Source organism: Gossypium raimondii, chromosome 6 (assembly GCF_025698545.1).
Source record: "Gossypium raimondii isolate GPD5lz chromosome 6, ASM2569854v1, whole genome shotgun sequence".
NCBI lineage: Eukaryota > Viridiplantae > Streptophyta > Magnoliopsida > Malvales > Malvaceae > Gossypium > Gossypium raimondii.
Genome location: NC_068570.1, coordinates 1,767,761 through 1,788,788, shown reverse-complemented (window position 1 = coordinate 1,788,788; position 21,028 = coordinate 1,767,761). Strand labels below are relative to the sequence as shown.

Genomic DNA, 21,028 nt, shown 5'->3' with positions numbered 1-21,028 from the left:
GTTTTTTTTTTGGGTCCATTTTCTTTATTAAATGTCAACCCACAAATCTTTCTTTATTAAAATACCCTTTTTCATAAGGATGAATATATTGATTTCAACAAAAAAATTTATATTAAAAAATAGGTGATAATTAAGGGCAAAAATGAAAACAAAAATTAATTTTTGTCTTCATAAATGATAAATTTAAGATTTTTTTTTAAATTTATGAAATAGTATATTGATATCATGGTATCTTTAGTTCTCTAAAACAAATTTTTGACTCTTTGAAACTAGAGTAAAAAGGGGAATGTTGAAGAAAAAGTTTGAGAAAAGTGCCAAGAAATTAAGGAACTTGGTTTTTTATTATAGTATTTGTCGAACTTAGAGTTAATTCCATGTAAAACCTTGGAATTTCTATGCAAAAGCAATGATTTCATGTTTGTAAAGAGCTCTTAAGAACTTGGCATGAAGATATATCGCTGTAGAACAATCAACATTCATTGAAAAGTGTGTGCTTTAATGAAGATGAATGCAATGTATTTAATGAGGATCGTCTAATCTCGGGAGGGGATCCCTAAAATTCTTCAAAAAATTGATTTTAGTCCTTATAGTAAATATATAAAAATATAATCAAATATGTTTAGTTTCGATCAATCGAATGACAATTTTAATTGACATTAAATCTTGAGTTCAATAAAAATTCAAAATAATCAATAGTTGAAACTAAAATATGTCTCAATTATACATATAACTTTTACTTTCTTCGTTCTAGTTGAAGTTTTGTCTCATTAGACATTATCTGATCTCTAGACTCAAAAATTTTAGTGGTGGGGACTTGTGATTTTCAGGGATTCTGATTTTATTATGCCAAAGTAGTGGGAGGCCTTCATATTCATGGAAACCCAATAAAGCACCAAAAAAATAAATATGTTGACCTTTTGTAGACATCCTATTCTAATATAAGAAAAACAAAAATATAATTTCATTTTTAATGGTAGCCAAGCACTAAGGAAAATTTAGAGTGGATGTGACCATATTAAAGCCAATAACTCAATTTATAGAAGCCCCACTTGCCACTGAAGTTCTTTTTGGGGGAGGGCTACTTAATTCTTCATAAGTGAACATATAAAAACTATGAGTAATCATCTTGTTTGGTAATAGTTGGCAAAAAGTCTAGGCCATAATTCCAGAGATAATTGCCACAATTCAAGGGGATAAACCATAAAGATGTTGAGAAACACTTTGCTTTTCATATGCAATAACTAAAATGATTTAATTATGAATTTTATTTTTCAATATGTTCTATGGAAATTAAGAAAGTATTTAATTCAATTGGGTAATACCGTTAAATTTTACCATTAAATTGTTGATTTTAAGAATTTATATGCATGAAATTTGCAAAAAAATCAATAATTCAAGTCCATATATTTACCAACCATTATAATAACTTCTCAATTTTTGTAAAGCACAGACTTCTTTATTTTCATAAGTAGAAAGATGAAATTCAAAATAATACATGTATATGATAAACCCGAATTTCATTTCACTTCATTCATACAAAAATTTCAATAAGACTGGAGTATTGGAACTTAGGATGAATGATTAAATTATAAAACTTTTAAGGGTCAAAAGTGAATATATTTAAGAATGTGCAATAAAAAGTAATCACAAATCACATCAAAAGTATAGAAGATGACAATGGAGTTATATCATTTAGTTAACTAAAACGAAAGGAAAATGGTATTGGGAAGTAATAATTAGCAGCTAAAAGCTAGAAATAGACCATTGATTGATGTCAATTATCAAACAGTTTCCCTTTTATCTTCCCAAATAGCCTTGTCAATGACAAAGGGAATTTTATTTCCACTTCAACTTGAAAAGAAAAAAGTGAAAGTAATGGCTCAAGAAAATGCAAAGCCCCAGTGGTTGGTGAGTAGGAATAAAATTATGAATTAAAATCTCTACATATATCATTTTATTCGATTTAAGGATAGTCTAGATTTAATCTTGTTTCAAGAGTCTTTGAGACTTGGCCTTAAATCAAGAGTTGTCAAGATTTAATGTTGAAGACAAGTGAAGAATATTTGATCCAAAGGGTTTTTTTTTTTTTATCTTTGTTGTGTTGATGCAATTGAATAAGGGAAAACTTACAGCATGTTTGGTTGGGTGTGTTGGATTAGCCAATACACCCCTAATCCGTGGGCCCCACTAATTCCCACTTAATCCCGTGTTTGGTTTGATGTATTGCCTATTACAGGCCTATTACAACACGGATGTATTCCTCATTTTCTCTGCTTCAACAACGATTAGCCAATCCGTTTCAAAAGTAAGGATTAGCTAATCGTTTCTGTTTTACCCTCCCCAGCCAAAATCTGCTGCTCCACCCCACCCTCTCCCTCCCAACATCAACAGCAGTTTTCTTCGAACCAAATCTCCACCGTCTCGCGTTTGGGAAGTGAGAAAGTGCGAGAAAAATGAGCAGACCGGGGAAGAAAGTCGTCGATGTCGTGTTCAAAGCATCAAAGAACATTGATTGGGAAGGGATGGCTAAGCTTTTGGTCTCCGATGAGGCTCGCAAAGAGTTCGCTACTCTTCGTCGCACTTTTGATGAAGTTAACTCTACTTTACAAACCAAATTCAGCCAGGTCTTTTTCTTCTCTCTAATCCCTAGCTCCTTTTTTATTCTCTCTATAAATCAATTGGGATGTTTTGGGTTGTCTCCTACACGATGGCGCAGCCAACTTGTGAAACGGTCATGAATTGGTTATCTTCTGGTGGAGTTACAGAGTTGTTACCTGAAGCAAATGTACAGCCCAATGAGAGATTCATGGTGATGCGGGAAGTTAGTCCATTGCCTATTTCACTGTTATCTGGCTTTTCAATGAATCTTTATTTGAAGTTGGTCTTTCAAATGGAAGAATCTTTATTTGCTGGGCAGGTATTATCCTGAATAGAGTAATGTAATCTAATTTATAAATTGATCACTATTTTCTTGTAGGCTTAATTAATTTTTATTTGGTCTTTGACAATTGGATCACTACTGATTTTCAAACTGTTTCTAATGCTTGGTATTGATTCGTTTGACGCAGGTTGTTCCTAGTATTGCTATGGTTGAAACATACACCAGATTGTTGCTCATTGCACCTCATTCGTTATTTTGTTCGCACTTCAGTGTAACTTGCTTCCCTTCTAATGTTATTATTTCTTATCTTTTAGAAGATTTCTTAGTAAAGGATTAGTGTCATGCAGTTTTCGAGATTTGTGGTATAAATTTTGTCCATTGGAAAAGTTATTCCATCTCATTTTTAATGGAAGTCTTAAGAAGTAATTGCCACTTTCAATATACTTGTAACCTCATTCTTGCTACTGGCTGAAAGTAAGTCAATCATCCTACTAATTTGGAAAAACAAATTTTGACTTATAATGACTTTATCTGTCAATATAATATTTGTTTTTCAGATTTCCTGACATCTGTTCAAGATCATGCTACTTTTCATCCAAACCAACTAACTGACTAAATGTAACAATTCACCCTTTATTAAATCATTTAATTTAGAAAATTGCACTTTGGAAATTTCTTTCCAAACCCATTGTAACCATCCATTGGCAACTTATATAAGAGCCAATGATGATTTATGATCAATAGATGACTCCATGTAGTGGGAGAAGGCTTAGTTGTTGTCTGACTGCTGATTTTTTCAATTTAGACCAAAGCTAAAGTCTGATTTCCTTATTCTCTCTTTATGGATTTACAAAAATATATTGTCACTTGCTAATAGAATAATAGGATTTCTTTAAAATGCCTTCTTTGCAGCATTTGGCACAGAGGAATGCTTCTTTATTGAGCAAGCCTGCGGTGACACTTCTGGTGCTTGAAATTGTCAACTATCGTCTGCTTCCACCGTACAGGTGATCTTCTGCATGGTTCATTCAGCCAAGATACTCCTCTCCCTTCTGCTGGTCATAGCATGTGATAGTATTTAGAATGGAATTTGCAGTTTCAGATTGAGCTTTCTGATTCCTGAGGATTTCTGTGCCCTTTGCTTTATATTGCTATTGCTTTATATTTCTCTGACTGTTTTTTACGGAAATATCAATGCCTAACCTATATCTGGACCATAGATATGGGGATATGACCCTTCAAGGACCCTACAAATTCTTGGAAAAAAGTTGAACATACCCATTTTGGACATTTAGCCTGATCTGACACTTGCACTCGAGTTTGCGTAACACAGTTATCAATCATTTTCCAGCTCCAGATCTCCTTGATCTTTCCTAGATCAGTTCCATGCCCCATACTTCACTGAAAGTTAAATGGAAATCAATTGCCAATGAGGACATTGTTGGCTGCTATTTTGTTTGCAAATACAATTCTTATTTATGTGCAATTCACTTGTTGAATGCTATTAGCATTTAACAATTTCAGATTAATGCCGTAGATGTTTCATTTCAATAATGCTATTATGTGATCAGATTCTTCTGGACACCAAAACTTGAGATACTCCTATACTTATGTTCAAAGTAGAATGAAGAAAATATAGACATCTAGCTACTCAATTCTCACTTGTCTGCAATTTCTAGCAGTCGAAGTAATCATATTTATCATGCTTGTTATAAGGTTTGGATGGAGTTTTGAGGGATTCACCGTTACAAATGTTATATACTCTTCCATTGCAGGTGTAGAGATCCCCAAGTTTGTTGACACCGTCACTCCTCAATACAAACCAAAATTTGATGAATTGGTGAGAATCAACAGGATAATTGACTCTCTTTTACCCTGTCTCCAAGTTTTTTCCTCGAATGATGTGCTATTTATTTGTGGTTATAGCTTGTAGAATTGAAAGAGGCAGAGGAGAAATCCTTGAAAGAGTCTGAGCGATTGGAGAAAGAAATTGCCGAGGTTCAAGAACTTAAGGTAATAAATAAAACAATGCCGGAATGTGTGTTGTTGTGTTCCAAATCACAATTGCTGAATTTTTTTATCTTTTTTTATGAACAACAAAAGATCAGCACCATGACCGCAGACGAGTACTTTGAGAAACATCCAGAGCTTAAAAAGAAATTCGATGATGAGATCCGGAATGACTACCGGGGCTATTGACATCTTTGTGAATTTAATGGCCAAGCTTTTGGTCTCGACTAGAATTTCTGAACCGTTTCTGTTGTTTTAGCCCCTTTTTCTCTTGTGCGGTGATCTGGGTTGGAAAGATTAGGCTGTAATGATAAGAAAATAATTGTGTGAGAAAAATTTATCCAATCATTTGAGAAACAAGGTGGATCTTGTAAGACATGCATTCATTTAGCAGGCATCCGCAGTCATACTTTCATGGCAAAATTTTTACTGTCTGCCCTCTTCATTCCATTCTGTTTTATGTTTATTATTTGAATATTATCTAGATACAATTGAATTTGGACACCTATTTATCTTCATCCATTCTATATGTATTTTTTAATAAGTGGTTATTTATATTATTAGTATTTTGAAATTTTAAGTTTTATAAATTAATATAAAAAGGTTTTTACATCAAGAATGAATTTATTGATTCAAGTGCATCTAGACAATCATTTATCCAAATTCATCGGACGTGCTTTTTAGTTCTTTTAATATTAATTATTTTAAATTGTATAAATTCATATAAGAAAATTTATTATCAAGAATTTTATGAAATTATATATTATTATTAAATTATATGTAATAATAATTATTTTAAATTATACAAATTCATATAAGATAATTTATTAGTTATAATTATTTTAAATTTTATTAAATCATATATTTTAATTAAAATATATTTAATATTAATTATTTCAAATTATCTTTTATGGTATCATAAATTATAATTTGAGTAAATTCATATAAGAATATTAATTATTAAGAATTTTATTAAATTATATATTTTAATTATAATATATTTAATAATAATTATGTTTAAATATGATTAAAATATTTATTATTGATAATAATAATCTTATTAAAATTTAAATAACAATAACAATAATCATTTACCAAAACAAATTTATGCTAAGGGTATTCTAGTCATTTTAGTTTTTTCCACTATGCTATTACACCTCTATTCCATTCAACCAAACACAAGATTACTATTACGCCTCTATTCCATTACATTCAACCAAACAGTTGATTTGCTATTACACCTCTAATCCAATACACTTCTAATCCAATACAGCGAACCAAACGCACCCTTAATGACCTTCAAGATTTTCCAAATAAATAGGCCCATATCTACCAACAATTGGACCATAAACTATCGTCTTTGTTGCATCTGCAACTTATTGAAAAGCCCCTTAAAATGGTCTAAAAATGGCCCATGGTGATGAACGACAACTATATCTCTCTCCGGCTGTTGATATATACACTCTTCGGCTCTGTTTATCCAAATATCTTCGCCAAAAAAAAAAAAAAATTCACTCCTTCACATACATTCGAAACGAAGAAGAAAAGCAATACCTATAAATGAAGCAATGAGTTCTCTCTGCAATTCCCTGAAATCCCTTCACGTAAACCCCACCTTTTTCCCAACAAAACCAGAGCTTCCCTTTTCCTTTTCCCTCTCTCCCATTTCCGCCCCACCCTTTAAATCCAAATCCTCACCGACCCGATGTCGTCTCACCGTCAAAGCCGAAGCCAACGCCGTTGAAATCGACATGGTGAGGAACAAGCAAGGCGTTTACGCACCCAAACAGAAGAAAGTCGTTGTTTTATGGGACCTCGACAACAAACCGCCGCGAGGGCCGCCGTACGAAGCGGCGTTGGCGTTGAAAAGGGTCGCCGAGAAGTTCGGTGAAGTCGTCGATATGTCGGCTTACGCTAACCGCCACGCGTTCGTTCATTTGCCTCAATGGGTCCTTCAAGAACGACGGGAAAGGAGGAGCCTCGACATCCTCGAACGGAAAGGGATTGTGAAGCCGGACGAACCGTACATTTGCGGCGTTTGTGGCCGGAAATGTAAAACGAATCTTGATTTGAAGAAACATTTCAAGCAATTACACGAAAGGGAACGGCAAAAGAAGTTGAACAGGATGAAATCATTGAAGGGTAAGAAACGTCAACGGTTTAAAGAAAGGTTTATAAGTGGGAACCATAAGTACAATGAAGCTGCTAGGAGTATAATTAAGCCTAAGATTGGTTATGGTTTAGCTAGTGAGCTAAGGAGAGCTGGGGTTTATGTTAAAACCGTGGAGGATAAGCCCCAAGCAGCGGATTGGGCATTGAAAAGACAAATGCAACATTCAATGAGTAGAGGGATTGATTGGTTGTTTTTAGTTTCTGATGATAAGGATTTTGTGGAGATGTTGAGGAGAGCAAGGGAAGCAGATTTAGGGACTGTGGTTGTAGGTGATTGGGATAGGGGTTTAGGTAGACATGCTGATTTATGGGTGTCTTGGGTTGAGGTAGAAAATGGGGAGGTTTCAGAGAAAGATTTGGTGCCCAAGAGGAAGAGAATGAGTAGTGATGATGGGTTGTTTTCAGTTTCGGAATTCGATGGTGAGAACATTAGTATCGGGGAATTGGATGGTGTTGCGAATGAGCTTTTAGTAGGGAGGAATGAGTACGGTGGCATGATGATTTCGGTGTTTTCAGAAGATGAGGATGAATGGGATATTGAGGAAGTTGGTGATGAAGATTACTTGTTGGATGGTAGTGAAGATGAAATGATTTTTGAGGAAGATGGGTATTATTGATGAGGAAAGTTCGGACGCTTATCAATGTTAGGAATTCAAACTTATACAGGGAATAATGGAGAAGGAGATTATAATCTATGAGTCCCATTTGCACAATGTGGTTCTTCATTGTTTTCAGAGTTGCTAATGGTATATATCATGCCTATATTGTCTCTATATTATCTTCTTTTTTACTGTGTAGAGTGTACCATTGATACCCTCAAAATTGAAATGGTATAGTATAGGTATGAACAACAGAGGAACTGCAATGTAGTAATCTTTTTTCATTTTTTAACACCAATTTTTAGTATGTGTTTCACCTATGGTGTAGGTTATGAATTTGATTAGTGGAAAGTGGTGGATCATTGTTGCGTTCATATATATAGTTTTCATTTTAGTTCTATAGATTTGTATATGGAGAATGTTTAATTCATATAGGGTCAAAGTACTATGGAGGCTACTGTATTAGAATTTAAATTGCATTTTGCCTTCTCTACTAAAGAAAATAGGCAAAGTAGTCCTTGTACGTTAGTTCAAATAGTAAATTAGTCATTTTTGTTAAAAAATTCATCAATTTATACTGTGAAAAATTGATGTGGCTGATGGAACAACCAAAAAGTGATAGATGGCCCTCATTCTGATGTAGAAGGACCGGTTTTTATTAGTAAAAATGAATAAAATTTTCTTTGATGTAATATACTTGGATTAATTTATCCATTTTTTGAGTAAAGGAGGCAAAATGTAAATTGACTCCTAGTATAAGAGGCTCGATAATACTTTTACCTTTACAAATGATTATTGCTTGTCTGGGGTAAATTAGATCCAATTCTTTTGGCCTTGTTATATTGAAAATTTGTTCCTGTGGGTGATATACTTGAATGCTGTTGCATAATTGCTGGTTTTCTGCGTGACCTTCGTTGACCAATCAAAATGCTTGTGTAAGAAATGATTCTTGATTGATCTCTCTTGTTCTTAGAGGGGCATGAAGTATGAATCTATGTTGCTCGGACTCTTTAATTTTTTTGAAGCAGTCAACACATGGATATCGAGATATGACCTACAAGGATTCGACAAAAGTATAGAAAAACTTAGAGAAGAATAATCATACTTGTGTTGGATATATATTTGTATATAACATTTAGGCACACCTCAATCCAAGTAACATAAGTGGAGAGTTGCTTGAAGAGGAAATCAAGAAATGGGAAGAAAATTCAAAGCACTAATTTGAGGAGTTCAAAGCCCATTGCCGACTGAGGTCATTTTCGGGTTTAATGGATGATTGCCGCTTTGTCTTCTGATTGAGATAATTAAAGTTCAAGTCCACTGATTCAACTAAAGGTTCCTCCAATCATAGGTGATGTAGGACAAGGATGGTGGGTGGGGGAGGGGAGGGGTTTGCCACAAAATGATAACTACTTGTTAGTTATTTTGTTGAAGCAAGAAATTTAGGTACAATTGAAATTGGACTTGTGGAATCTAAATTGAATATTCTCAATTTAAATTTTAAAAAATTAATATCTTAAACTTTTTCGACCTATTTTAAAAAATTGACTCGAACATTAAACCCTAAATTTAAAATGACGTGAACTTGAAACAATTTGAACTTGAAATGTTTGAACAAGTAATTTAAAATTATCGTAATTCAAAATCATTTGAACTCGTAATGATCTAACTTGAAATAATCATAACTCAAAATTATTTGAACTCATAATGATACAACTTGAAAACTCAAATTTTAAACTTGAATAGCTTGAATTGAAACAATTTGAACTTGAAATGACATGAATTCAATATGATCTGAATTGATTTTATTTATATTCACTCGACTTAAAATCAATCTGATTTGCTCAATTGATAGGTTTAGCTGAAATTCCAAGGATAGACAAATTTTGAGTAGAATTAGGGCATTTGGTTGATGGATGTTGTAAGGTTTAAGGGCTAATTAGAGTTACATGAAAGAAGCAAAACAAGAAGAAAAGTTTTAGGCATCTTATATATTTAAATTCAAATAAACAAATTGAAGTTTTGTAAGGTTTTTTAAAGTGTTGTTCGTTTAGAGCTGACAATCCCTTAACGGTTAGTATTGTTTTTAAGTTGAGTTTAGTTTTATCTCTCGACTTTATAGAAAACCCGATGCCTTGAAAAATTATTTAAAAAGATAATGAGTTCACAAAACGGAACCACCTCTTCGAGATCAAATAGTGAGTGACACATGGTTATCTACTAAAAAAAACGAGGACATTTGTCTATGGTAAGATTTGGACCCCCAACTTATAGCATATAGTTTACCTTGACGCACAGTTAATTTTAAACAAACAACATTTCATAAACTTCTTTAAATAAATCGATTCCTAGATGATGTTAAACAACTTCATCATGAAAGAAAGACCATAATTAGTGATATTCTTAAATATTTAATCTTTGATTTGATTGCTATTCTGTCGGCACTAATAGGACTCACTGCTCATTATCAATCAGCTTTGAAGAACTAGTTTGGTTAATAGTTTGGTCTAGAACCCCAATAATGCTTCATGATATCATAACATTAGTGTCACATTGTCATGTCCCTCACCCCCCCCCCTTTCCCTGTAACTATAGGTGGTGGAGGCATTTACATTTGCACTCATCATCTACCAATACAACAACATTGCAAGCAGCCATCTTGGAGCACAATTCATCGAACTATCGGATTTGTATCTGTTATGAGGTATTGTTCGTTTTAATAACTAGGGATTGCGTCCTCATTAAGTGTAGGTATGAATTTTTACATACGTTGTAATCAGAATGCAACAATTATCGGAATACAAAAAATATGACGATTTAAAACAAACAAAATCTCGTAATAACAAAATCGACAATCCTTGCATCAACCGTATGAAGACACAAAGGCCAAAGAGTGATATGGCCTACTAGCTTGCGTCCTCGTATTTTTAGTTCCTAAAATCAAAGAAAGTAGATAAGGAGATAAGGGTGAGATACGTATGAGAACCAAGCACGGGGTAATGGTCCAATTTCAAAATTAGGCCCTCTTAAACTTAAATAATTCAATTTAATCCTTTCTTCTTTCGTTAAATAAAAATTGTATTTTCAATCTCCCCAAAATTAATAATTCAGAGAATTGGCTGAGGTACTGGTTCAGTGAGAGGTATAAAATCGGTTGACCTGCTAATTGACATGAACTGGCGATTTATAATTTTATAACTTTTAAAATAATTCATTTCCTTTAAAATCTGATTGAATCAATAGAATCGATAATCGATAATCTGATTGGTTCAATTCATTTCAAAAACATTTAATTTTCTAACTTTGCTCGAGATATTTATCTTGAGAAAACCCGTATGGTCCTATAGATGATGAGCTAAGGGAGGTTGTCACCTTCATGGTTACTGGTAGCTTACGAAAGAGGGTTGTTCGGTGGATGTTGATAGGTGATGAAGGTGGGCGGTGATTAGATTTTTCGGTTTCTTTCTATTCTTTTCTTAATTATGATTAATTAACGTAGGTTTATGCTTATTCTTGTTTTGGGGATTTTGATTAGTCCTCTTTTGTTTGTTTGTTTTTTGAATACGTATAGGCAAGGCATTAATGGGACCCCTTGATTTTTGTTTATTTGTATTAATGGAGGACCGAATATGAAAAAGTTAATGGGGATTTTTTTTTTTTTCCTTTTGACTTGTCATCGAATTATTGTTATAATTTAGATATGGAAAAACTTTGAATACCTTTGGTGGATTCTGAATTAATTTACTTCAAATGAAGTGGATTTTAGTTTGAAAAATGGGTGTGGGTGGAGTAGAGGTGATCATGGGCCGGGCCGGGTAGGGCTTGAACAAAATTTTAGATTCATATTTCGGGTCGGGCTTAGGAAACGGGTCTAAAATTTTTGTCTAAGCCCGGCTCAAAAGAAAATTGCTAAGCCCGAGCCCAGCCGGGCCCATATTAATTTTTTTTAGTTTATTTCATTAAATAAAAAATTTTAAAACAAAAAAAATGATTAAAACAATACACAAATTAAAAATATAATAAAAAAGTGGTTATATTAACATTGAAACAAATTAGAACTAAAATAATAGCCAAATTAATAATAAAATAAAAGTATATTTGATTAAAAATAATATATATATTTAATATATAACTCGGGCCGGACTCGGGCCGCAAAAGTTTTACCCGAGAACCGACCCGTTTTCTAAACGGGCCTCGTTTTTTGCCCAAACCCATATTTCGGGCCTATATTTTTACCCGAACCCTCTCATTTTTTGAGCGGGCCGTCGGGCTGGGCCGAGTAGCCCAACCCATGATCACCTCTAGGGTGGAGTGGGACTGAAATAAAATTTTTTTAAGGGACTAAACTATAAATTTTGTATTAAAGAGTTTTAAATTGAATTATAAAATCTTAAAAAGGACTAATAGGACAATTGACCCGTTTGAACCAAAGGGAGTCAAGGCCTTACTTGCCCCTCTTGGATTCGCCTCGAAATAGTAAGTTTCGAGCAATTATGATAATTGTTTGTCTTGCTTTGCTCTACTAAACGAAATTATTATTTTATATTTGTATATACATAATTATTAAAAGGGTAAAAATATAACAATATAATATAGAAAAGAAACTCGTATGTTTAAAGCTTTCAAAAATATATTTTTTTGAATAATTATGTTTGAGTATTTACTTGACTTTAAAAATATTGAAAATATTAAATATAAGTAGCAAAAATTAAATTGAAGCGGATTGAGGTGGTCAAAGATGAATCCACAAACAGTCATGGAGGTGATAGTGATTTTTAAGGTTTTACATTCATAGTGGAGCGTGATGGGTGGTAGAGTAGAGCATACAAATTGTGGAGTAAGGGTGGCGCTAGGGGGTTGGTAGGGTCCTGCCCCCTAAAATAAAAAATCACTTTAGGCCAAATTTATAAAATTTTAAGTTACTACATAGTAAAATTGCACTTTGACCCCTAAAATGATAAAATTTTAATTTAGTTCTTTAAAATTTTATAAATATAAAATCATAAAATTACATTATAACTCTTATAAAATATACAACTTAATTCCATCCTTTCCCTTAAAAAATTCTTGATCTTGCCCTTATTGTGAAACAGTAATGAATTTAAAACATCCATCTTTGATCTCATCCATTTCCATTCCTAATATAACTATTAATATAAAAATTCTTAAATTATTTTTTAATAATTTATTGTTCACAGATTTGAAGGATTTCCTTTTATAAAGGAATAAAGAAGGATGATTATTGCTTATAAAATCACATTTATTTTTTAATAATCAATCCAACATTAATTTAGTTGAATAATGATAAAATATTTTTATTTTATAAAATAATTTATAATTTATATTATTTTAAATATACTTTTATCATTTTATATCTTTTATATAGGAAAAATGTGCACATATAATAAATGGAAACCCAAGCCCTTGATTTTCAAGGTTTGTTTAACTAGAACATGTACCTTAAAATTTATCTAGTTATCTGTAAATGACTAACCTAAGCTTGTTTAAGCCTATATATCTTTCATTTTGAGAAGATTTAATTTTTAATAAATATATATTTTATTACTATTATATGATTTTTTATTGAATCTAAAAATATGCAACTTAATATATTTTTAATATTTACATTATAATATAATATTTTTTGAAAAGAATATAATATATTTTATTATTCATATGAAATAAATTATATAATATATAAAATAGAACATACCATAAACTTAAAAATCGATCTAATTAAATCAAACTAGAGCTTTGAATATTAAAACTGACTTCAACCCATATTTTAAATATGCTTAATTTTTATTTAAATTTTTCTCGAATTTTAAGTTATTTTCGAACTTGAAAAATAACCCAGGTTTATAATATAGTAAATATATAAAGGAAAACAAGGGTAAGCTAAATCCCTATTCCATGACTATCAAAGTTAAGTTACAAGCCACTAACTAAAGTTTCAATAGTATTCCAAAGTAAAACATAACCTTATCAAATAGAACCAATCCATTTCTCCATTGATTCTATTCTTAAATAAACAAAAGGAAAAAATGGTGCCTATGAACATTTGTTGATTTGTGAGGGGTGTGTTCCTATCTGTGATTCAATCTTCATCGGAAATTTCGGGGTACTTATTCAAATCAGGCTTCAACAAAACTCGACGAGTATTATTCGGTGAGTCCGACGAAGAACCACCATGATGATAAACCGATGATGTTTGCAAAGCATCAACTTTCGCCCCACTTCAGCCGCTTTCTTCCGTATGGAAGTGGCAGAGATATCCTAAGCTTATTATCCTTTTCTATAAGGTCAGGAAAGTTAAGCCTCGCGGACGGACCTCGTAAGTAGAACACGGCGATATCGTAGGCACGGGCGGCGGCAACGGGGGTGGTATACGACCCGAGCCAAATCCTAGACCTCTTGTTAGGTTCCCTTATTTCAGCCACCCATTTCCCCCACTTCCTCATCCTTATCCCTCTATATGGTTTCTCCTTTTGTTGTGTCCTTTCCGCCTTCGGCTTCTCACCGCTCGTTGAACTCGATGTCGATGAAGAACAACAGTCACCTTCCATGGCCGGAACCCTCCCAAAAAACCAAAACCCTATTTTACGAGAAAGAAGGGTTAAAATTTAAATATCAAAGAACACCCTTGCTACAAAAAGGGATTCACAATGAGATATATATACATAAACAGAGAGTGGGGGTGAAATGAATTGCAGTATAGTTTCCCACTTGGCTGCTAGTTTGTCGTCGGGGCACGGCCGCCACGTTGATCGTATATACTTAAATACAAATTTGGCCGACATAAACCATCATCTACACCTCTTAATTTCTTCTCTTTAAGTCTTACTATAACCTACAAAAGTTATATATAGTAGTAATGGTATACTGTATATGAGATACATAGTTATATACGAATACAAAACTGTATATATATATATTTTTCTCTTGGAGGGTACGAAAGGGTGTTTGATGACTTAACCAAAACCGAAATCAACTCAAGTAGCGGCTTGTAAGCATAAAGCATGTGATATAGCCGACGTTTTTTCTCCCCCTTTTTTTTGGGGTTTGGCTTTTAGCTTTGGAGTATATCTTATTGGCAAGCAAATCATTTCTCATATTTATTTATTATCTAATGCTTTAGGATTTCTCATATTTATTTATTATCTAATGCTTTAGGATCTGTTTTTATATTAACTATTTACGGGTAAAAAATATTTTTTATTTGGTTTTTATGCTATTTTTTTTAAAATTTTAAAAAATATCATTTTTGGAGAGAAAAAGAGAAAGCGTGTCCAATTGAGCGTGCTTTCCCTTTCTCTCTTCCAATAATAGGGTTTTTTTAATTATGTTAGGTTTAGGATTTTTGTTAGGGTTAGGATTTTTTAAGGGTTTAGGGGTGAAATCACGAAAGTTTATAGGTAAATTGGAGGGGTCAGGATGTGATAACGTGACTCAAAACACATACATTTTGTATGTCATGGCGGGATAGGACTATTACCTCATAAACCCATCTTGGGGTAGCCAGGTTTTGGGTGACAGTGCTTGATACGGTCACGGGTGGAAGTCTAGGTGGAGGTCCCAATTGACGGTCGTGATGCAGTCACGGGCTCGAGTATAACCGGGAGTCAATTGACGGTCGTTATGCGGTTACGAGTTTAAGCTTTTTGGATACTTGCAAATGATGTCTTTTATATATCATACATAAGATTGAGGTCATAATTATAGGGAAAATGGAAAGGTTTCGAGTAATCAACGTAAATTTTATTATTCATATGAAATAAATTATATAATATATAAAATAGAACATACCATAAACTTAAAAATCGATCTAATTAAATCAAACTAGAGCTTTGAATATTAAAACTGACTTCAACCCATATTTTAAATATGCTTAATTTTTATTTAAATTTTTCTCGAATTTTAAGTTATTTTCGAACTTGAAAAATAACCCAGGTTTATAATATAGTAAATATATAAAGGAAAACAAGGGTAAGCTAAATCCTATTCCATGACTATCAAAGTTAAGTTACAAGCCACTAACTAAAGTTTCAATAGTATTCCAAAGTAAAACATAACCTTATCAAATAGAACCAATCCATTTCTCCATTGATTCTATTCTTAAATAAACAAAAGGAAAAAAAATGGTGCCTATGAACATTTGTTGATTTGTGAGGGGTGTGTTCCTATCTGTGATTCAATCTTCATCGGAAATTTCGGGGTACTTATTCAAATCAGGCTTCAACAAAACTCGACGAGTATTATTCGGTGAGTCCGACGAAGAACCACCATGATGATAAACCGATGATGTTTGCAAAGCATCAACTTTCGCCCCCACTTCAGCCGCTTTCTTCCGTATGGAAGTGGCAGAGATATCCCTAAGCTTATTATCCTTTTCTATAAGGTCAGGAAAGTTAAGCCTCGCGGACGGACCTCGTAAGTAGAACACGGCGATATCGTAGGCACGGGCGGCGGCAACGGGGGTGGTATACGACCCGAGCCAAATCCTAGACCTCTTGTTAGGTTCCCTTATTTCAGCCACCCATTTCCCCCACTTCCTCATCCTTATCCCTCTATATGGTTTCTCCTTTTGTTGTGTCCTTTCCGCCTTCGGCTTCTCACCGCTCGTTGAACTCGATGTCGATGAAGAACAACAGTCACCTTCCATGGCCGGAACCCTCCCAAAAAACCAAAACCCTATTTTACGAGAAAGAAGGGTTAAAATTTAAATATCAAAGAACACCCTTGCTACAAAAAAGGGATTCACAATGAGATATATATATACATAAACAGAGAGTGGGGGGTGAAATGAATTGCAGTATAGTTTCCCACTTGGCTGCTAGTTTGTCGTCGGGGCACGGCCGCCACGTTGATCGTATATACTTAAATACAAATTTGGCCGACATAAACCATCATCTACACCTCTTAATTTCTTCTCTTTAAGTCTTACTATAACCTACAAAAGTTATATATAGTAGTAATGGTATACTGTATATGAGATACATAGTTATATACGAATACAAAACTGTATATATATATATTTTTCTCTTGGAGGGTACGAAAGGGTGTTTGATGACTTAACCAAAACCGAAATCAACTCAAGTAGCGGCTTGTAAGCATAAAGCATGTGATATAGCCGACGTTTTTCTCCCCTTTTTTGGGGTTTGGCTTTTAGCTTTGGAGTATATCTTATTGGCAAGCAAATCATTTCTCATATTTATTTATTATCTAATGCTTTAGGATTTCTCATATTTATTTATTATCTAATGCTTTAGGATCTGTTTTATATTAACTATTTACGGGTAAAAATATTTTTATTTGGTTTTATGCTATTTTTTTAAAATTTTAAAATATCATTTTGGAGAGAAAAGAGAAAGCGTGTCCAATTGAGCGTGCTTTCCTTTCTCTCTTCCAATAATAGGGTTTTTTTAATTATGTTAGGTTTAGGATTTTTGTTAGGGTTAGGATTTTTTAAGGGTTTAGGGGTGAAATCACGAAAGTTTATAGGTAAATTGGAGGGGTCAGGATGTGATAACGTGACTCAAAACACATACATTTTGTATGTCATGGCGGGATAGGACTATTACCTCATAAACCCATCTTGGGGTAGCCAGGTTTTGGGTGACAGTGCTTGATACGGTCACGGGTGGAAGTCTAGGTGGAGGTCCCAATTGACGGTCGTGATGCAGTCACGGGCTCGAGTATAACCGGGAGTCAATTGACGGTCGTTATGCGGTTACGAGTTTAAGCTTTTTGGATACTTGCAAATGATGTCTTTTATATATCATACATAAGATTGAGGTCATAATTATAGGGAAAATGGAAAGGTTTCTGGAGTAATCAACGTAAATTTTTTTCTATATTTCCAAGCACTCAATATCTTTAACCTTTCATTCTTATCCGAAGGCTAACACCAAAGTTGACACAATAGGGCTCTCAGGCGGAGAGCGGATGTTTTGGCACAATAGATGTCAAACTCGGGTCAGTGCGACAACGGTTGTAGTTATTAATGGGTTGTTTAATAACAACAATCGTTATCAGCCTGAAAAGAGCATCACCTTTACTGCACCGCAACAATCTCTCCCCGCTCCGCCTGAGAGTCCTCCTACATCCACAGCGGTGTCGGCCTTCGAATAAGAAGGAAGATTAAAGGTACTAACTGCTTAGAAATGGAGAAAAAAATTACGTCAATTATAGCGGGAAGCCTAATAGATTTTCCATATGATTATGCCTTCAAACTTCTGTATAGTATTTATACGACAACATTTCTGGGTATCCAAAAAGTTTGAGCTCGTGCCACATAACGACCGTCAATTGGCTCTCCCGTTATACCCCGATCCATGACCGCATAACGACTGTCGATTGAGACCTCTACGTAGAAACTCAAGGAGAAGAACAATCAGCAGAGGTTATACGAGTATCGTAGAAACCCAGGGCATACGAATGCAACATTTTCTGTATTGAATGGTACATTAAGGCCTCAACATTGTTAGCATTCATTTTGTTGCACCCAAAATCTTTTTCTTTCTTTTTAACTAGCATTTCAACTGTATTTGTCTCGTTCTACCAGTTCAATAAAGACGTCTATCCAAAGTTACATATTTCATATCAAATATTAAATATATGGAAATTTACGTATAATTTATATAAGATTTTAACAAAGACAAATATGAGTTGCAATGGAAATATACTAAAAAAAGTTATTGTTTCTTTATTGATGACAATCATTTTTACATCACAATAAGTAAATAAAAAATACATCATCGGCTTCGTTGGGCCGAATGTGTGCCACAGGACAGTGGCTAACGGGTGTGAGTAGGATTTTTTCGCACAACTAGTGCAACCGACTCATCCACTTGATCGTCACCATCGTTTTCATCTTTTTCATATTCACCTCCACCCTCGTGATTATCTTCGTCTCTAGCGTCGCCTTCATCTTCATCTCCATCCTTGACTTCGTCTCCATTGCCTTCCTCCGTGCCCAATTGGTCTTTTACCCTCATGGCCTTACCCTTTCCAACTGGCTCTACTTGTTCAACATTCCAATGATCTTGCTCCTCCAAAACAGTACTATCATCCCACCCACAATTGAGTCTCAAGCCACCATCTTCTGCCTCATGAGTTTGACTGTATTGATTGCCCAACCAAGTTTAAACATTTCTTTTGTCATTGCTAAAATTGTCAGGTACCTTTTCAAGAATATCCCCCACTTGATCGAACAAAAATGATTCTATTAGATTATTGTTGTACACCAAAATTGGAGTTTTAAGCTTATGCCCTCTAATAAAAATAGTGATGAAATAAGAAATATTGCATTTGTTCTCAACTATCACTAACATTCTAACAATTTCAAAATAGTGAATAATTCGACTAAATTAAATTATTTCCAAAGTCGTAGAATTTTCTTCTGATTCAAATGTAGTCTGATCGAGATTTTGTTGAGCTAGCGGAGGGACCAATCGGACATATAAAATTAGGCTCGAGTAATTGCAATTATGTCCAGAAGCATCATTTCGATAATTCACAATTTTCTTAATCATGGAGTTAGTCCACAAGAAGTATCATGATTGAAAACTCCTTATTGTATACTCTTTAAGAAAGCAATTCATCCAACTGATTTGTCCAATGACCTTGTCATATGTGTGTTACCTTCATATGATATCTTTGATTCTTTTGAGTTAAACCCATTCACTCAAACAATCCTATTTTATCTCATTGTCACCATTGTGTCATCTTAATGATTAATATGATCACTGTCAACTAATGTCTGTGATAAATTGCTTGTTCGAGAACTAGCAACCAGTGACCACGTTCCATATTTATCAATCCACACAATGCCAATGAGAGGATATCGTTAACTCTTTAATCAAACTATGAATTCCATTGTTGCTAATAAAGTCATGCATCCACAAGTCATGTACCTAACATACCGGCTATCGGCTCGATCATCTTTAAAGCATAAGCCTCCACTTATATCAAAGCACATGAGTTACATACACATGTCAGTAACTAACTCAGGATTTAGGTAAGTCACACCATAAACGTCACAAGTGAATCAATTCACAAACGGATTCAGAATTAATTCAAATTGGGTCCAGTCCAATATATCATTCTTCCAATGAGTTCATCTATGTCTCTATCCGTAGAGTCAACTACTCCAATAGTCAAGACTAGTCATCTACTTAATTGGAATTGTAGACGACATAATAATCCTTCTAAGTATTTAAATCAAATGCTCACTTTGATTATTTTACAAGATTACAGACTTGTTTAGATTATCTACTGAAGTAAGTTGTCCTTCTCGCAATGTAAACGTTCTTACAATGCCACTTATCATCAGTTTGAACTTAGACAATTAATGAGCTAATATTTGTTTGTCACAATTTCGCTCTGTATGAAAAACATAAAAGACAGAAACACAAAAGATATAATAGTGAAATGTGAAATTAACTTTATCTATTTATTCATTGTTCAAATACATAGAAAACAGTTACATATTTACTATAATATGGACACATTTCTCGACACCTAATTGATACAATATTAATACTTTAAAAACTCAATTAAAACATTTTAAAATTTACTAAATTAATTTAAAATTCGAGCAATAATTAAAACATATGGTGAAATTAATGAAAGCTAATGTATGAAACTAAAATTAAGTGGGAGGAATTTTAATTTATTTTTGCTTTATTTATGTAATGAGATGATATCGATGTTTGGTTAACATCTAATAATTCTATCACTTGAAAACTTTACAACTCAAAGAAAACAAGAAAGTTGCTTTTGGCATAACTGAAATAACTGGATTTTTCCTTGTTTTCTTATTAGCATAATAATATTAGGCAAGCGGCAAGCGATCCAAGTTGAGAAGAAGGGAAAGACCAACAAAAAGCAAAAACAGAAACAAAACTTTGTAAATAGATCCATCCGAGTTTAGAAAGAAATATTTTATCTATAGTACCCATGGTTTTAAAAAACCAGATTAGTGATAAAATCGTATTGATTTTTGATTTGATCAATTCGTCTAATTTTAATAAATAGAATTATAAAATTATGATATTGGCTCGATTAGCCTAATCACCGGTTCAATTAATTTTGTCTCGATTTAATTAGTTTCGGGTAGTTTATTTAAAAATTGATTCAATCTTTTTGTCTAGATTTGACATACCAGTCGGTTTACAGTCCACTCGGTTTAACTAACCGATCCAATCTAATTTCAACAACCATGATAGTACTATTATATTTTATTATAAACAACAATTCAATTTCATAGGTTGAGTAAAAAGCCTATTTAAATAAATTTTTTTACACACAATAAACTTAAAATTATGAAAGTCTATGGGTCTTTTTGATGTGCGTTTATTTTTTG

General features: G+C 33.4%; 4 protein-coding genes across 5 annotated transcripts; 2 read left to right on the top strand and 2 right to left on the bottom strand.

Moving 5' to 3' along the window:
• The first annotated feature begins 2,213 nt into the window (after positions 1-2,213).
• LOC105773813 (mediator of RNA polymerase II transcription subunit 23) lies at positions 2,214-5,047 on the top strand. 2 transcript variants are annotated; one of them, XM_052632264.1, is made up of 7 exons: positions 2,216-2,624; positions 2,717-2,917; positions 3,069-3,152; positions 3,794-3,888; positions 4,657-4,721; positions 4,808-4,894; positions 4,985-5,047. In XM_052632264.1, exons 1-5 carry the CDS (start codon positions 2,454-2,456, stop codon positions 4,679-4,681), a joined length of 576 nt encoding a protein of 191 aa, XP_052488224.1. In that variant the 5' UTR covers positions 2,216-2,453; the 3' UTR covers positions 4,682-4,721; positions 4,808-4,894; positions 4,985-5,047. The 2 variants fall into 2 exon arrangements, with proteins under 2 accessions (XP_052488225.1, XP_052488224.1); XM_052632265.1 differs by having other exon boundaries at positions 2,214-2,624; positions 4,657-4,894; positions 4,985-5,046.
• Positions 5,048-6,191: 1,144 nt separating this feature from the next.
• On the top strand, positions 6,192-8,036 carry LOC105773812 (uncharacterized). The gene has a single exon (XM_012595951.2). It carries the CDS (start codon positions 6,460-6,462, stop codon positions 7,678-7,680), a length of 1,221 nt encoding a protein of 406 aa, XP_012451405.1. The 5' UTR covers positions 6,192-6,459; the 3' UTR covers positions 7,681-8,036.
• Positions 8,037-13,556: 5,520 nt separating this feature from the next.
• LOC105774454 (ethylene-responsive transcription factor RAP2-1) lies at positions 13,557-16,589 on the bottom strand. The gene is given in 4 exon segments (XM_012596954.2): positions 13,557-13,899; positions 13,902-13,940; positions 13,943-14,257; positions 16,442-16,589. Coding segments are annotated over 4 exon segments (615 nt in total). The 5' UTR covers positions 16,563-16,589; the 3' UTR covers positions 13,557-13,759.
• LOC128041929 (ethylene-responsive transcription factor RAP2-1-like) lies at positions 15,697-16,347 on the bottom strand. Its single transcript, XM_052632895.1, has one exon. The coding sequence runs from the start codon at positions 16,322-16,324 to the stop codon at positions 15,854-15,856; it is 471 nt and encodes a 156-aa protein (XP_052488855.1). The 5' UTR covers positions 16,325-16,347; the 3' UTR covers positions 15,697-15,853.
• Positions 16,590-21,028: the final 4,439 nt, after the last annotated feature.

What these genes read in the sequence shown, in the direction of transcription:
- LOC105773813 (XM_052632264.1), top strand. Translation starts at nt 2,454, where the DNA reads ATGAGCAGACCGGGGAAGAAAGTCGTCGATGTCGTGTTCAAAGCATCA. An exon ending in TATTTTGTTCGCACTTCAGT is followed by an intron (nt 3,153 to 3,793) that starts GTAACTTGCTTC and finishes CCTTCTTTGCAG; the next exon opens with CATTTGGCACAGAGGAATGC. An exon ending in CGTCTGCTTCCACCGTACAG is followed by an intron (nt 3,889 to 4,656) that starts GTGATCTTCTGC and finishes CTTCCATTGCAG; the next exon opens with GTGTAGAGATCCCCAAGTTT.
- LOC105773812 (XM_012595951.2), top strand. Translation starts at nt 6,460, where the DNA reads ATGAGTTCTCTCTGCAATTCCCTGAAATCCCTTCACGTAAACCCCACC.
- LOC128041929 (XM_052632895.1), bottom strand. Translation starts at nt 16,324, where the DNA reads ATGGAAGGTGACTGTTGTTCTTCATCGACATCGAGTTCAACGAGCGGT.